The 16855-nt window shown below is 51.5% G+C and overlaps 1 protein-coding gene across 1 annotated transcript in view; it reads right to left on the minus strand.

Annotated features, from left to right (window-relative positions):
• Positions 1-16855, minus strand: part of Rfx8 (RFX family member 8, lacking RFX DNA binding domain) — a 65429-nt gene that overhangs the window by 25545 nt on the left and 23029 nt on the right. Inside the window, exons 5-6 of the mRNA XM_004633199.3 lie at positions 12979-12993; positions 2366-2421 (exon numbers count right to left, since the gene is read on the minus strand). Of these exons, the coding sequence (XP_004633256.2) occupies positions 2366-2421; positions 12979-12993 (71 nt within the window). The remainder of the gene's footprint in view (positions 1-2365; positions 2422-12978; positions 12994-16855) is intronic.

Raw genomic sequence — 16855 nt, forward strand, 5'->3', positions numbered from 1 at the left:
TTATTACATTTATTTATTGTGTGTGTGTGTGTGGCCAGCTCAGCCCACCAGGGGGCGGGGCTGGCTGGCATGTGGTGCTGGGGATCGAACCGTGGTCCCTGTGCTTCGCCAAGCTTGATTCAAGTAGGTGCTTTAGACCACTGAGCCATCTCTCCAGCCCCACAAAACATCTTAAAAGGCCGATTTGCGAGTTCCTGGAGGCAACTCCCTTGTGTCCCTTCTTGTATAGAAATTACTTACAGGCATAAGTTTTCATTACACACCAAAAGGAACCGGCCTTTCAAAAACTAATTCTACATTAGTTTTAATTTTACCTTTAATTTTAATTTTTTGGTGCTGAGATTGAACCCAGGCCTTGTACCCACTAAGACGCACTGTACCACTGAAGCCCCGGGGGGAGGATTAGATGTAATGAACTGAAGTATTTTCTTCACATCACCATGAGAAATCTGAAGTAAAAGGTGGCACAGAGCTGCTACAGTTGGAGTCTATGCAGCCTTCTGTGGTCAGGCATGCTACAGTTTGGATGTTAAAAGGCCACAGAGGCCTGGGTGTTAAACCTGGGGCCCAGCCTGTGGTGCTATGGGAAGGATGTGGAGCTTTAAGAGGTGGGGCCTGATGGGAGGCCGGCAGGTCTTTGGGGGTGTGTCCGCAAGGGGATCGGGCCAGCCTGGGCTCTTCTCTTCCTTTTTTCACATCCCAGCCATGAGGAAAAGAGCTTTGCTCTGCCGATCACTGCCTGCCATGATGTGCAAGCCGGAAGCACAGGCCAGCTGATGACAGACTGACACTTCCAGACGTGAGCCAGTGTAAACCCTCCTCGTCTTTTCTTCTTCTCCTTCTCCTTTTCCTTTTCCTTCTCCTTCTCCTTCTCCATCTCCTTCTCCTTCCTCTTCCTCCTCCCTCCTCCTCTTCCCCCCTCCTCCCTCCTCCTCCCCTCCCCCCCCTTCTTCTTCTTCTTTATTTTTTTTTTTTGCAGAACCAGAGACTGAACCCAGGACCTTGCGCTTGCCAGGCAAGTGCTTATTGTACTGAGCTATCTCCCCAGCCCCTCTCTTCCTCTTCTTCTGAGTTTTGAGCAGATGAGGATTTAAGTTTTATTTATTTATTTATTTTGTATTTTAGGGAAGGGTCTACAGGGTGTTCAGGGTCTCACCACTAGATCAGACTCATAGTGATCTGCCTATTTACAACCTCCCAAAGGGCCGGGGAGATGGCTCAGTAGAATAAGCACTTGCCTGGCAAGCGCAAGGGCCTGAGTTCAATCCCTGGTTCCGCAAATAAATACAATACAATACAATACAATACAATACAATACAATACAACCTCTCAAGATCTGGGATTACAGGTATGTGCCACCACGCCCAGTCTCGCTGACATGACAGGCCAAGGGATCGAACCCTTGGCCCCTGTGCTTGCAGGCATGTGCTTTAATCTGCTGAGCTATTTGGCTAGCCCTCTCTTCCTCTTTTTCCTCTTTTTCTCCTCCTCATTCTTCTTCCTCTTCCTCTTCCTATCCTTCTTATTCCATTTTTTTTCTTTTCTGTTACTGGGGTTTGAACCTAAGGATTTCCCACTGAGCTACATTCCCAGTCCTTTTATTAAATTTTTAAAAAATGAAACAGAGCCTCATAAGTTGCCCGGGCTGTGCCCACACTCACAGGCCTCCTGCCTCAGCCTCTGAATGCTGGCATTACCGGACTGCACCACCATGCCCAACAACCTTTCCTCCTTTAAAGTTGTCTCAGGTGTTCTGTTACAGTGCTAGAAAGGTGACCAGAGCAGCACACTACATAGCAGCACTGGAGGGCACCACCGAGGGCACATCCACCCTCCTGGTTGCGCCATCCATCCTCCTGCACGCATCGGTGCTTCCGCTCCCAGAAGTATTACCTCCAATGCCAGTATGACTTTTTTTAAGGTTAAGAGCAAAATATATTCATTGCAGAAAGAAAGCTTTCCTTTAAGTGAAACAGAAGGGGTCCTGAGTGGGTTGCCAGCCAATACGTCTTGAAATTCTCCTTCTGAATACACTTTAAGGGTGTTAAGGCGGTCTCTTGAGTCAGATCCAAATTCCTCCACCCAACATCAGCACGCCATCGCGTAGACTTATCTCCCTCCCACAAAGTCTGCCGCTCCCCAGTATCCTCACACCTTGGAAGTCCAGTCAGACTGCTTACATGCAGCTGGACAGCATGTCCCAAGCAGGGCTGGCTGCCCAGGGAAATCCCAACAGTCAAGATCAAGAGGCTGAGTGGCTAAGGGCCACTTATAATAAAAATGTAACACACAGAAAAACGGTTGTCTAACTAAGTAATCACCAAACATTACTGTTCTATTACAATATATCTTATTGAACACTCACAGTTCTTTCTTGTTGGATGATGCTGTTATAATCAATAGATTTTTCAAAGGCAACATCTCTACTGTGAAAGAACAGAGAACAAAAAAAGTCATTTCAAAAATGAAATTTCAATTGCAGTAAGGTTACTGGTTTGGGGTATAAGCTTTATTGCAAAATCCCCCTCCACGTTTCTAGTCGCAAGTGGAGAGACTGCATGTTTGGAATTTTAAAATATCCATTTCTGTAACTGGGACAACCCTGTATTTATTCTTAAGGGTTATTCCTTTCAGAAGCAAAGATATGACATCATTCTGAGTACAACTTGCTCCTGTGGGAAGAGAAAAATCATCAGAGAAATGAAACCTTATTACTTCCTGATTTTGGCACTTTTAAAATGATCAATCCAGAAGAGATGATATCCTCTGGGTATCCTTCTCAGAAGAAAGAGCCTGGTGATTGATGGTGGATGTGTGTCACTTCACCAGGCCTTGTGTCCACGTATTCTGTTGGGGACATCTGCACATAATGTTGAGCATGTACAGTCCCAGCCATGCGTGTGGCCCCACTTCCCTTCAGTGCTGGGTATCTGAGAACCAGAGAGCCTGAGGACTTGCCCTTGCACCTCTGAAGTGGGCGAGACCTCCTGCCCAACTCTCCTGGGGAGCCTGGGGCTGGGGCTGAGCTGAGGCAGGTGTGGCTCTGGCACCTCTTGTCTGCACCAGGTGCGCACATCTTCATGTTTGGTGGTGTCAGAAAGAAGGAAGTTGGTAGCTGTCACTCAGCTTCCAGGACCAGGCGCCGTTGTCAAGGGGAGGAAGCGGAGTGGGGGAATGCCGGCAGGGAATGGGGAGGAAAATGGGTTGCTTTTCACATGGGCAGACCTGACGCCACCCCTCAAATGCCCTGCAGCTCTACTCTGAAGGTTTGTGCCCGTCGACTTTCTGACCCCAGTCATGGAAAGCTGGGCAGAATATTTGCTACCCACCTGATTAATGTTTTCCCCTAACCCTCTCCAGAGCCTGGGTACGGCCCCACCAGGGAGGCACTCTTCATCTCCTAATAAGAGTTGTCATCGAAGAGATTTGCCTTCGGACCCCTGAAGCCTGGGGGATGCGAGCCTGAGCCCTGCCCGGAGGGTGACGGGCAGTGTGAGGGGGTGAAGCAACTCAGGGCTTTCCTCAAGGCCTGGCTGGGCTCCAGCTGCAGCAGCCGGCAGAATCAGAAGTCAGGAGACCTGCCTGGCGGCAGCGGCCACACTCCTAAGTCACGAGGACCAGGCGCTGTAGGAGACCTGGCACTTACTGCACAAGGAGAATGAAGGCTTCAGGAGTAACACAGGACAGCACCCGACCCCCCTCCTTTTGGGCCTCTCAGAACAAACGGTGAAAATGCTTTGACTCTGGCGTGGCCTCACACGTGCTTCTGCCGCCGCTGGGCATTCAGAAGGCCACGAACCTGGGAAAGCTGAAGGAGCAGCGAAGAGTGCCGAAGATGCAAAGCCAGGCCCGGCCACCCCAGCACAGCGACAGGGACAGTGCTACTGCAGCCTGCTGAGATGATCTGGCGATGGATCCTAAGGGTCTGAGAACCCACGAGAGGCGAGCCCGCAGGGCGGGGTCAGCATGAAAACGCCACGGACAGCGCTGCAAGACTGCACCTTTCAGTGCAGGAGAGCGCCGCTCAAAGTAGGGCCGTGCCGTGAGGAAGCCACGTGAAGAGCTGTGCCGTGTGACAGGAGCAAGGACCAAGAGGAAGATACAGTGCTGGGAAGAGTCAGGGAGGACCTCGAAGGAAGGCCAGAGAGAACAAGCGCGCAGAGCTGGGTCACAGCTCACGGGACACACGCATCACCGCCCAACCCTGAAACTTATGCACGGTGATTGGCTCTTCGTGAAGCCGGTCACTGAAGGGCTATGCTGATTGTGAATCCTTAGAAGAAATTATTTTCAAAGAAGTTTAAGGGGATTTCTTATGAAAGCTTTTTATTGAAAAAAAAAAAAAGATATTTGAAGAGTGTTGGAACCCTACTGTTGTATGTTGTGGACTGAATTGTGTCCCCCCCCCCCATTTCATATATTGAAGCCCTAGTCTCTAATGTGACTGTATTTGGAAATGAGATTTTTAAGGACATATGGAAATCAAGTGAGGAAGTAAAATCAAATGGGCTCCAATCCTCTTTTCCTCTGTCCCCTCCCTCTCCCCCTCTTCCTCTCTGCAGCAAAGGCCTTGTGAGAACCCGGACAGCAGGGCAAGAGCTAGGAAGAGAGCCTGCAGCTGTGGGTACCTCCACCTTCCACACTGACACCCACACCCACACCCACACCCACAAGGACGTAGACTCCTGCTGTGGACACCCTTGGCCAGGGCCTTCTGTTAGGAGGGCCAGCCCGCCCATCAGGCTTCAACAATATCTTGGGTAGGTGGGTGTGACAGCGGTGGAGTTTCTCCGGGTAAAATTCACACACGGCCTATCACCCGGAGTCTGGGGCAGTTTATCGACAACACAGCAAACAATACATAAAACTAAGCCTGGGATGAAATAAGGCAGAAGAAATGTTTGAAATGAAAATTCACAGAATAAAGGGTCAACAGAAAAGGAACTGCTTTAGGAAAGTATGATCATTAGTCTTAGAGATGTCTTAAAAATCACTTGTGGGGCTTTATTCATCTAAATTAGAGGGGGGATAATTGCTCTACAGTTCTGCAGAATATCAACATGCAGCTCCTGATGTTTTCTATGGAAAATGTATGTAAACCATAGTATGAATACTTGTGACCATAGTATGAGTTTACTTAGCTCTATCCATCCGTCCGTCCGTCCGTCCGTCCGTCCATCCACTTATGCTTCTATCCATTTCTTACTCGCTTATCAAGTATTTATTGATAATTGTGCTATGCCTTACTGGAAATATCTTGGATTGAAATAGACAACGTCAGGGCCATGGAGATAGCTCAGTGGTCTAAGAGCTTGCCTATGCAAGCACAACGACCCAGGTTCCATCCCTGGTCCAACAAGCCATGGCCACCAAGACTGGGCATGGTGGCACATGCCTGTAATCCCAGCACTGTGGAGGCTGAAACAGGAATATCACTTCGAGTCCAAGCTGTGCAGTGAGACTCTGTACCAAATGTATGAAATTTTTAAAGATATAAATAAAATAAAATGGACAAGGTCTACCATTTCTGAAGTTGTAGTCTGTTGGGAAAAAAAAACACAAAGGCAAAGATGTTGAGCTAGGTGCTATGGCATGTCCTAGTTACTCTCTTCTCAGTGCAGGGACAAAATACCCAACACTCCAAATTAAGGAAGGAAAGGTTTATTTAACTCACAGTTAGTAGAGGTTTTAGTCCGTACTTGGCTGGCTCCAAGGCAGAGCGGCTCAGAGCAGCCATTCATGGGGTAGCAAAGCGTGACGAGCAGAGAGCAAAGGGAGCGGCAGCAGCTCGGGCAGCTCGCTGGCCACTTTTCGCCTCTTTACACTGTAATGCAGATTACCCATCCCAGGGTGGGTGTAGCACTCACACCTGCAATCCCAGCATTGGATTGAGAATCAATCACAAACTCCAGAAGCTGCCCCATGACTGCATGAAGCTTTGCAGGGACAACTAGACACAAAGCATAGCATGGCCCTTGAGCCTAAGGTGTGAAGGTCCTTTCCTAATCCTTGGCTAAGCCAGCAGCAGCCCGCATGCATATCGACTCAGGGGTGCTTCCTCCCCAGTTAATTACCGCAATTTGGTACTTATCCCAAGCAAACGCTTGGAAAACACACCCTACACTCCTTCGATGACGATGGTACTTTTCATGGGGCGTGGTCTGGACATTTGGAAGGAGCAACACAGAAGCAAGAAGCCTGGTTCAAACTCAAAGGAGCAAGGGGGATTTCCATGCTGTCCCTCAGCCCCTGTTCGCACGACACTTGCATACCTTTAGAGTAATGAGTGACATTCAGTTTGGCTGAGTAACATGCTCAGGTATTTAGAATTTTTCAGTGCAACTCCTGGGCCTAGCATGTGGCCACTGCTGCACATGGGTTTAATTCCAGTGTCATTGAAAGAGGGTGGCACTGGCTTTCTCTCCTTTCAGAGGAAGACTGAGAAGCTGCCTGGCATTTAGGAGCCTGAGCAAGGCAGAAGCCCTCACTAGGGAGCTGTGTTGCTTTTTGATATTAATTGAGGGATTCTGTGCACTGAAACAATAGTGGGAAAGAGAAAATATGTCGCCCCGTGGAGAAATGGGATCATCATAACGAAGGCCTCCTTCCCTTCTGGCCAGACAAAGATGGGAACAGGAGGCTGTCCCTACCCACCCGGGGAGCCCTGACTGAAGGGAGAGGCCCATACTGTAGGGCATCAAGTGAGCTTAGTGAGACCACGTGAATTTTTAGAATTTGTGCAAGCAGTCTCAGAACTGGGCTTGGGTAGGAGGCCACGATGTGTCAGAGCCACAAGGCAGGTGAACCGTTGCTGTGCTCAGCCTTGTGGCAGAGGGGGATGGGAGGTGGCCCTGGCCAGTCACAGTAGCCAAAGGACCTGGTAGATTGGGCCGTGTGTACAATTGCAGGCACAGCGGTGCTTGACTCTGGCATGTATTGCTTAGCTGGGCCAGAAAGGAAGGCTGCGGTACACCAGAACCCTACCTTCCCTGCACTGGGGCTGACCACCCTGGAGGTGGTGTGCTGGAGGGGAGGCCCAGATGGGCCAGGAGGGGAGCTTGCCCAGTGCCAGCCAGGCAGCCACGTGTCTTCGGGCTCACCGCCCCCGTGCCACTTCCTCAGTGTCATTCTGAGTCAGGTCTTTGGGACATTTATCAGGCTGTGATCGAAAGCACAGTTATTGCTAGACTCTGGCTCCAGTGAAACCACACACAACCCCTAGAGCTGACCTGGCCAGGAAGGAGGGCGCCCAGCCCCAGGGAAGTACAGGGGTGGACGTGGGCGTGGGGGGAGGTCTTCTGTCTTAATGCCACTCTGGTCTTGAATTACAATGCAAGGAAAAAGGCTGAAGCTGGTGGCTCCAGAGTAACCCTGAGTCAGGCAGTTCCACAAGATTATCTGTGGTTCTAGGAGCTGCTTTATCAGCTGCTGCACCCTAAAGTAGGAGAGTAGGACCAAAAGCCCCAGGGGGAGCCTGGTGTGGCACTGCACCCCTATAATCCCAGCCCTGGGAGGCTGAGGCAGGAGGACTGCCATGACTTGGAGGCCAACCCAGGCTACTTAGTTCCAGGGAGGACTGAACTACAGAGTGAACACTGGGGAGAAGAAAGGTCAGAGGGTGACAGAGGGAGGAGAGAGGACACAGAGCCAACCAGGGGTCACAGAGGCCGGGAATCTCTGCACTGAGGTAGGTCTAAAGTCTTTGTCTAGGGGGCAGCTACCCAGGAAGCTTGGCTCTTGCGGACCTCACTTTGCCACCCCTGCAGGGAAAGACCAGGACCTGAGGCTCCAAGGCCTCCTGGCACCCACGTGCTCTCCTGCCGCCGACAGGTGGACTCAGCCTTGCCCAGGCCGGCATCTGGCCACCCGCGCAGACAGCTGAGGAAGGAGCCGTGTTTCTTTGGGACCAGCTTCTTCTTGGTGTGGTGAGGACCCAGCATGCCAACCATGTTAATTAGTTTTATGAGCAATTGGCCTGCAAAGGGGTCAGGCACACCAAGGACAGAGGTGCGGCTCTCTGGCCCAGCGCTCACCTTCGCGAGCAAGCCTTTTCCCACTGGGTCTTTCAAGTGCGATGATAGCATAATATGCCTTTTTTTTTTTTTTGGCACTCACTTCTCCAGCCTAACTGTGATTTGTATTCACATTCTCAGGCTTTGACATCATTTGTCCTTAATCCAGACTTTCCTTTACATCACGTTGGCCTCGAAATCTAGCCTCCCAAATCACTCCAGCAGCAGGGAAACAACTTGAAGCAATTACCAAGGTAAGAGGATAAAAATATCATAAAGCCAATTCGCGTCCTGTACTTGTCAGAATCAGGTTTCTTGGCAAAGTGGCGCACCTTCCCACCGAGGAAGGGCCCATCTGCAGGGCTTTTCCAAAGCCCACGAGGCGATGCTTTTGGTTTTGGCTGGAAGAGACAGACTTCACGGGCATTTTAAGATACGAAGTGAAAATAGTAAGTATATATTCATAAAAGGACACATCCTGATCACACACATCCTGATTATGTAATTTCAATCCTCCCAGTAATGTGAGTTGTCAAAATAAGCCAAGCGCTTATCACGGCTGAGGGCTACACTTGGTTGACTCTAACCCTGAGGGCAACCTATTAGAAGGTGAAAATACGGATTTTCGAGTTTTACAGATGGAGTAAGAGAGAGAGAAAATTCATGGAGCTGGAGGCTCTCCTCTGACTTCAACTATTTTGTTTTTCTTTTTTGGCTTTTCTGTGACAGTCCCACTACGTAGTTCAGGCTGGCCTCTAACTCACTACGCCCATAGCGTCGAGCTCACAGTGACCCTCCTGTCACAGCCACGGGGGTGACAGGGTTCCCCCGGGCCCCACTGCGCTGGCTGGCTTCCTCTACTACACATCTTACTATTCTTTTAGAGTTCACAGAAGTCTGATCAAAAATATAAGGGGTGTAACTTAGTGGCCGAGCATTTACTGAGTGTTTCTGAGGAAACGGGCTCCATCCCTGGCACCAACACACACACACACGCACGCACACGTACACACACACATGCACGCACGCATGCACTCACCACAAATGAAGTATAATGTAAGACAAAAGTTCTTTGAAACTTACAATGGGCAAGAACAGCATTATTTTAAAAACTGGCTGCGGGCCGCTGTGGCGCAGTCACGTTCTCTGAGAGATGTCCTGGCTGCTGCTCCTGTTTAGCTGTGTCCCGACCCTTTAGGCTTAATGAATAACTTAATGGCAGAATGATGACCAGGGAAACTGGAAAGCACAAGTCCTGCGCATTGGCCCTGCGCAGCCCAATTCAGCCGCCAGGGCCAACTCCTGCTGGCGGACAGCAGACCACGTGTCGTCAGGCCCAGAGCGGGCGGAGGAGGGTGCTGGGACAAATGACAGAGTTCTGAGGGGCTAGGGCGGTCTCTGCCTTGAAGCCTTTGCCAGGCAAGGGCGTCGTCTGGGGCGCGCGGGTGTTCCCTCAGCTGCTAGACAACAATTGGGTAATGCATACTTTTGGACCTCAGCAAGTTCTAACCAGCCTTGAAAACCACAGGGCGGACAGGGCCAGAGAGCGGGTTGCACCCACGGCACCCCTGAGCACCGAAGCTGGGCCCGGGGCTCCTGCAGCTCCCACGCTCGGCCTGCTGCTTGCATGTGTCATAAACAGAAGGGACAGCCGGCAGCGGCAACCCTTAGGAGTGACCTGTGGGGCCTAGCCCCATCAGCCTGTGCTTCCCGCCACTGTCAGGCCAGGCCACTCCCGACCTCACTGTCCCTCCCCACAGGCAGGGATGCAAGAGCTTCTTCACTGGCTTTGCACGCCGGACAGCTGCAGACCTGGCCGCATGCCACAGGCTTAGGGCCACTGTGCTGCCAGGGCCGCCCCTGAGCTGAGCTGGCCGCAGAAAAAAGGCAGGAAGGACAAAGGCGCGGTGGGAAGGCTCTTCCCAGCCTTTGATGTGCTCAAGGAGGGGGAGAAGGGCCAGGGTTTCCAGAGAGAAGCCCAGGCCCTGTGTGCTGGACTGCTGAAGTCACAGGACAGAGAACCAAGCTTTCTCTATCTAGAAAATAGGTCAAAGTTTTTCTTTGAAACATGTTATCTGTGGATTTTGCTTAAGAAGTGGAGAACATAGGGCAAGCTAAGCCGAGATGTGATCTCTCTCTCTCTGTCTCTCTGTCTCTCTCTCTCTCTCTCTCACACACATACACACACACACACACACACACCCCTGCCACCCCACCCCCGTCCCCAACAGCACAGCATTCATCCTCTGGCTTCATCTGGATGGGCAGCGACTTCCCAGGTGGGCATCAGAGCAGCAGCACAGCCTCAGCCGCTGCCCTCAAAGGTGGGAGGCTCTGCCCGGCTTCCTGCGGCTCTTCTGTGCATACATTTTCAGTTTTGTGCACGCATGTTTGTGGTGCTCAATGATCACCCTCCTCCAGAGCGTGTCTCCACTCTTCTTACACCCTTCCCCCCACTTCCATACTTTTCATCAGTTTTAAAAATCAAAGCCGGGTCAGGAAGATGCCCCTCTGCAGTTTCCAAGGATGCTCCCCGAGGTCCCTCCCTGTCACCCTTGGCTGCCGCTGGGCCGCCTCTGCTCATGCCCAGGGTCCACGTCCTGGTCCCTGCTCCAGGTTGGGCACAGCTGTGCCCTAGGGCTTGGGCAGGATGCAGGACGCAGCGGGTGCTCCAGGGACTGAGTGTGTGCATTTCTGAGCAGATGGGATTTGGGGGACAGGATATGGAAGCCAGAGGGAGAAGAAGGCCTGGCAAGAGGCCAGCGGTATGCCAATTAGATCACACGTGTTGTTTCTTCCGGGTGCTCAGTGGGGAGACAAACCCATTTGCCCAGAGCCAGCCCACGTTTGTGGCCAAATGCTCTTATTGGTGTTTCTATTTTTTTTTTAATGTTATGCATTTGATACAGAGTCTCATAATGCAACTTGGGTTGACAGTGACTCTCCTGTTTCAGTCTCCCCAGAGCTGCGTACAGCTGCACGCTACCACACCGGATCCTGGTGGCTCAGCTGGCATGCCCAGGGCAGGGCTGGCACTGCAAGTGGTACTGGGATTGAACCCGGGTTCTTGCACTTGCCTAGGCAGGGGCTTAGATCACTGAGCTATCTCCGAAGCCCTGGTGTTTCTATTTCTTTCCCCAAGACAAGCTTTAGAAGAGGGAAAACAAAGCAGAAGAGAAGAGGTCCTTGAGTAGCCTGAGGCCGGCTCAGGGACCTGGAGGCTTGCTCGGAAGCATGGAGACCCACCCCAAGCCCCCACCAAGGCCTGCTTGCCTGCCTGCCTGCTTATGTGGTGTTGGGGATTGGGCCCGGGGCTTCACACGCACTGATGAAGCTCTCTACGGGTGAGTCTTCTCCCAGCCCGCACCTCCATCTTTCGATCCCTTCCCCCAGTCAAATTCCTGTTCTTCCTTTAGGCAGATGTAAGTAAGAGTTGCACGCGCTACTCTCTGGTTGCACAACGACCCCCTGTGAGCTTTAGACATGCGCAGGATGGCCCTGAGAGCGATTTGCAAGTGGAGCCAGCTATACACAGGGGCCCGTGACTTCTGTTGCAGGCATCTGAATTAGATAAAAATATTATAGGCAGTCAGACAGGGCCGGGCCCTCAAAAGGAGCCAGTAGGGAAGACCAGATACCTTGCAAATTGGGGAGACAGACGCTCCCGCTGAGGGCCTGACCTCAAGACAAAAGATCAAACAAATGCAAATATATACTTCCCTAAGGATAAGCATCAGGGATTGATATTCTAAATAGGTCTCTATCACCTTAAAAGAGCCATAAAGAATCACTAACCCAGCCCCCTATAGGAAAAGCCCCTGTGCTGTATTCATGCCCCCTTGCTACAGGCCTGGCTCCCCCGTTTGATTCTGATTTAATCAATTTTACCTGAGCAATTGTGTTTGTAATCTTATTGGTTGACCATAGTTTTGTCCCACCTCATGGCCACACCCTGGACCTGCCTTACTTTGGGAATTTGCTTTATAAAAATCCCCAGAAAAGGCCGGGGAAATACCTCAGTAAAATTCGTGCTTCCCTGGCAAGCGCAAGGGCCTGAGTTCAATTCCCAGGTCTAGAAAAAAAATCCTGAGAAAAAGACAGGTTCCTTGGCAACCCTCTTGGGTCCCCTTCTGCTCCTCTCTCGGACAGAAGCTTTCTTTCCCCTAATAAATATATTCAGCTCTTAACCTCCATTGTTCCTAAAAGTCATTCGTGGGTTTTAGAGAACACGAAGTCATCATCCCAGGTATCTTTCAGCTTGGGAGTTTCATTCCCCTATATCACTGCCTCCCGGTTGCCTGTTCCTCCCTCTGCTAGTGGCCTGCTGTGTCTGCTACAGGCTGACAGCTACAGTGCCGTCTCCTGAGGAACAGCGACCACACTGCCACTCCACGGGGTGAGAATGCCCAGGGCCCTCTGGGAGAAAGGAGAGGCCGGAAGCAGGGACACAAGAAGAGGGCCTTCGGGCTTTCTGGTCCACCCAAGCCGGCCGGCCTGCAAGGGCGCTGCCACGCCGCCTTCCTCAGGGTGACAAGGCTGTGGCGATCTTCTATTTTAACTGAACTTTTTTTTTTTTTTTTTTGAAAAAATATGTAAGCAGTTGTACAGAACTTGGAGGCTTCCTTTCCTGTTCGGCCTGGTTTTCCCCAAGATAACATTCTGCAAAAACTACAGCCAGGTCCTTGCTTGGTGCCCCTGGGGGGCTGCTCTCACTCCCTCCAGGGGCTCACTGCCCTTCCTTGGCCCAGATGGCCCCAGGGCACATGGGGCACAGGCAGGAGGACCACACAGCGGCTCCTCCTCGCCCTTGGGTAGACACCAGAGCCCCTGCAACACCGAGATCTGGGCTGCTCAGCTCCTTCGAAATTCTGCATGTTCAGCACAGATGCAATATTTCCCCCCATTTCTTTTCATCTGTGGATGGTTGAATCTGAGGATGTGGGAGCCAGGGGTACAGAGGGCTGACTGTCACTATGGCAACCTGGACATCAACGACATAGATGCCTTCCACGGGTCCTAATCAAACTTCCAAGGTCTTCCTTCAACTCATGCGTGGGTACTTCTATACCAAATTGTATCAGCCGTGTAGATCCAGGTATCCACCACGGGATTCCAAACGCGCCCCTGGCCACAAGAACCCCTGAGTTTCTCCTTTAGAGTCACACCTATCTTTTGCTACTACCATTCCCAGTGCCCTAACCTCTGGCAACCCCTAATCTGTCCCCATTTCAAGCATTTTGTTATTTCACAACGTTTTATAAATGCAAGTCTGTGGGGTGTCCCCTTTGGGGGCTGGTGTGGTTCTCACTTAGTGGAATCCCCTGGAGAGTCACCCAGGCTATGTGTATCGATAGTGTGCTCCTCTTCGTTGTCGAGTAGTACTCCACGGGGTGGCTACACCAGTTTGTTCAGCCAGTTACCAGCTGAAGGACACCCGCGATGATTCCAGGTTTTGGCTGCTACAAATCAAGCTGCCATGCACATGTACACATGGGTGTTCTTTTCTCTGGGATGAATGCCCCAAAGTGCAGTTGTTGGCTTAGATGGAAACTAAATGTTTGGTTTTCTGAGAAACTGTCCCGCTGGGCCATTTTCCACCCCCACCAATAATGTGGGGATGATCCAATTTCTCCATCCTCGCCTGCTTTTGGTGGCATCGTGACTTTCGCTGTCCCTACTCTGATAGGCGGTGTTGTTTCAGTTGGAATTCTACCTCGACCAGCCATGAGTGAGCGGCTCACTCTTCCTGCCGCTTGCTGGCCCTCTTTCGGGAGAGGTCTGGCCACGTCTTGGCCCGCTTGCTAACTGGGTCAGCTCTTGCTGTACTTGGAGCATTCTTTCTGTATTTTAGATTCCAGTCCTTTGCCCGCCGCGTGGTTTGCAAGTATTTTCGTGCAGTTTGCGTCTTGTACTTTCGCCTCTTCCCATGGGCTTTCCCTGAACAGAAAGATTTATTTTGATGAAGTCTGACTTCATTCTTTTAGTAGAGTATGTTCTTGGTGGTTAAGTTTAGAAACTGTCTGCCTATCCCTGGTTCCCAATGATTTCATCCATTTTTTTTTTAAAGGTTATTACTCCTATTTGATTAAATTTTGCTTTGTTTTTGAGATGAGGTCTTGCTATGTTGCTCAGGCTGATCAAGTTCTCTACTCCGACGATCTTCCTGCCCCAGCTGAGTAGCTGGAATTACGGATACAGGTCACCGCATCTGCTTTTATTCTTATATTTTTAAAATTTAAGTCTGTGGCCCATATTGAATTTTCAAAAAATGGTACCAGGGATTGCACGTGGGCCTTGTGCATGCTGGTGAGTCCTCTAATGCTGAACTACGTCCCCGACGCTTTTTGTTGTTTTCTGTGCCAGGGTCTCGCTCTGTTGCCCTGGCTGGGCCCCCGCTTGCAAGCCTCCTGCTTCAGCCTCCGGAGTAGTTGGGGTTACAGGTGTGCACACCGGGCCAGCCATTTCAAGTTAATTTTCACAGAAGGTGCAAAATTTATGTTGATGTTCAATGCAGTTACCTCCTGTGTAGTGTCTGGCATTGTCGGTTGAAAAGCTACCTCTTTGCATAGGATTATTCTCAGATCTGTCAAAAATCCATGGAGCTTACCGGACCGGGTCTACTTCCAGATTCTCTACTCTGACCTGCCGATCTGCATGTCTACAGGGCCACCATACTCCAGTCCTGATGACTACAGTTCTGCAGCGGACCGTAATACCAGCCGAGGCATTTCTACCCATTTCGTCCCTCTTTGTTGTGACTGTGTGCACAATTTGCCTTTCCACGTATCTTTTAGAACAAGCTTTTCTATGTTTAGAGAGAAATCTCACTGGAATTTTTTTTTTAAAGCAATCCCCTTGAGAAATAATCCTATGCCCTGCAATTCGCCCACTTAGGAGAGGGAGTCAGTGTTGTCCAGTTTACTCACCGGGTGATCCGACTGTGTGTGACACGGCTCTACGGCCCATGGCCCCGTCCTTGGAAGGACTCTGCGGGGACCTGGCTGCTATCTAGGGCCCTGGGCAGCTCTCAGTGCCGCCGCTGCACAGGGCGCAGGGTCTGTGCCGGCCACCGCTTCCCTTCCTGCAGCCTGTGATTTGCTCTACCCAGAGGCCCAGGCAGCTCCTGGGCCTGCAGAGCACAAGTATATGCCAAGCCCTGGGAGTCGTGCAGGCGCCAAAAGTGGGGCTGGGCTTGGGGATCCCCAGCACATAGGGGACAGTGGTGAGAACTGCCGGAGTGACCCCAGCCCTTGAATCAAGACTGTAACTTTGAGTGAAAGAGCAGCGAGTTCATCAGTGTGCGCACGCTCAGGGTGGTGACTGCTCTTCGGGCACTGTGTGACGTCCTCTCTGTGTGCAGCTCGAAGTCCACTTCATTCCACCTGGGCACGGCCACTCCTCATCAGAGCCACGTTTTCCTAACATGCATCTTCTTCTTTCTTTTACTTTCAATCTGTCTCTGTTGCGGGGCTTGAGATGGGTTTCTGGTCAGCTGTGTGTTCTCGAGGCAGCTTTTCTTGAGTCTGCTCTGCCCATCTAAGCTTTGGGTTGGCATCTGCAGGCCATTTGTCTTGGTCACTGTGGCTCCTTGGCTCTGGTATTGGTTCTCTATCTGCTTTGTTGAGTGTGTCATTCTGCTGTCTCTGTTTTCTTCTGTTCCTGAGAGTTACTACCAGGGTGTTCTAGGATGCCACTGTCACATCTGTGTTTTGCTCTCTGTCGCTGGGGCTGAAGCCAGGGCCACCCCCGGGCCAGCCACACACTCTCCCCAGTTCGCCCCTCGCTAGAGTACTTTTGGGGAGATCTCGGCCCATTTGCTTCAGTGGTGGTCTGAGTGTCATAGCGCTCACATGTGACCTACCTGCCATCGGAGGTGTGGACATATTCCCCATGGGTCCTTCCCCTTCCTCGCGCCAAGTGCCACCTGCTACAGTTTTTGATTCTGCCATCAGACATGACACACAGATGGGGCCAGCAGGATAGCTCAGCAGTCTAAAGTGCCTGCTTAGACAAGCCTAGGCAAGGACCGCAGTTTGATCCCCGGGCCCACGTGGCACACCAGCCCCGCCCCCAGGGTGGGCTGAGCTGGCCACAAAAAAATAAAATAAAATAAAATAAAATGTTTAAGATATGACACACAGAGCTCAAGCAGAAGCAGGACCGCCCTGTGTGTTCCCGGACTTCTGCCTGTCACCCTTCGCGTGGGTCCCTCCTCCTGGGCACCCCATTTCTCTAAAGGGCTTCCTTTAGCTGACTTTAAGGTGAGCCAGCCACAGACTGATTCCTCATGTCTCCCTCGCCCTGAGGAAGCCTGTACATCTCCTTCAGACATGACTAGTATGTGGAGCGGTCCACAGTTCTCCTCTCCCAGCCCCCCAAGATCACAGTGCCTTTTGTTTGGGCCTTCACAGGAGTTTCCATGAAAAGTGGTGTCACGTGACTGTCAGAGGTCACGTGTCATCTCTCCAGCTGCTACCAAGGGGTTGTCTCTCTGCTTTTGGTTTTCAAAAGCTTAATTCCACGGTGAGCTGATCTGTTCCTGCTGGTGCCACCCGAGGGAATGAGGGGCTCCCTGCTGGCCTTGGGGATGTGGCTCTTCTTGGGGAGAGGAGTTTGGTCTCATCCTCAGGACCAGAGGCTTCCTGGATCAGGCGCTTTCGCTGCCTGCTTGGCAGCCCTGTCTCTCTTGCTGGGAAGGAGACTGCTTCTTTGGGAAGGGAGGGGCTGACAGCAACCTGGAGGGCACCCTGGCCTTGGCCCTGCTGACAGTGGGCACCCTCAGCTGCTTCAGTGCCCCCCCAAGCAGCAGCTGGCCCATGGGGGGCAGGACAACTGTGCTGGCC

This window comes from Octodon degus, unplaced genomic scaffold (assembly GCF_000260255.1).
Source record: "Octodon degus isolate 3935 unplaced genomic scaffold, OctDeg1.0 scaffold00052, whole genome shotgun sequence".
Classification (NCBI taxonomy): Eukaryota; Metazoa; Chordata; class Mammalia; order Rodentia; family Octodontidae; genus Octodon; species Octodon degus.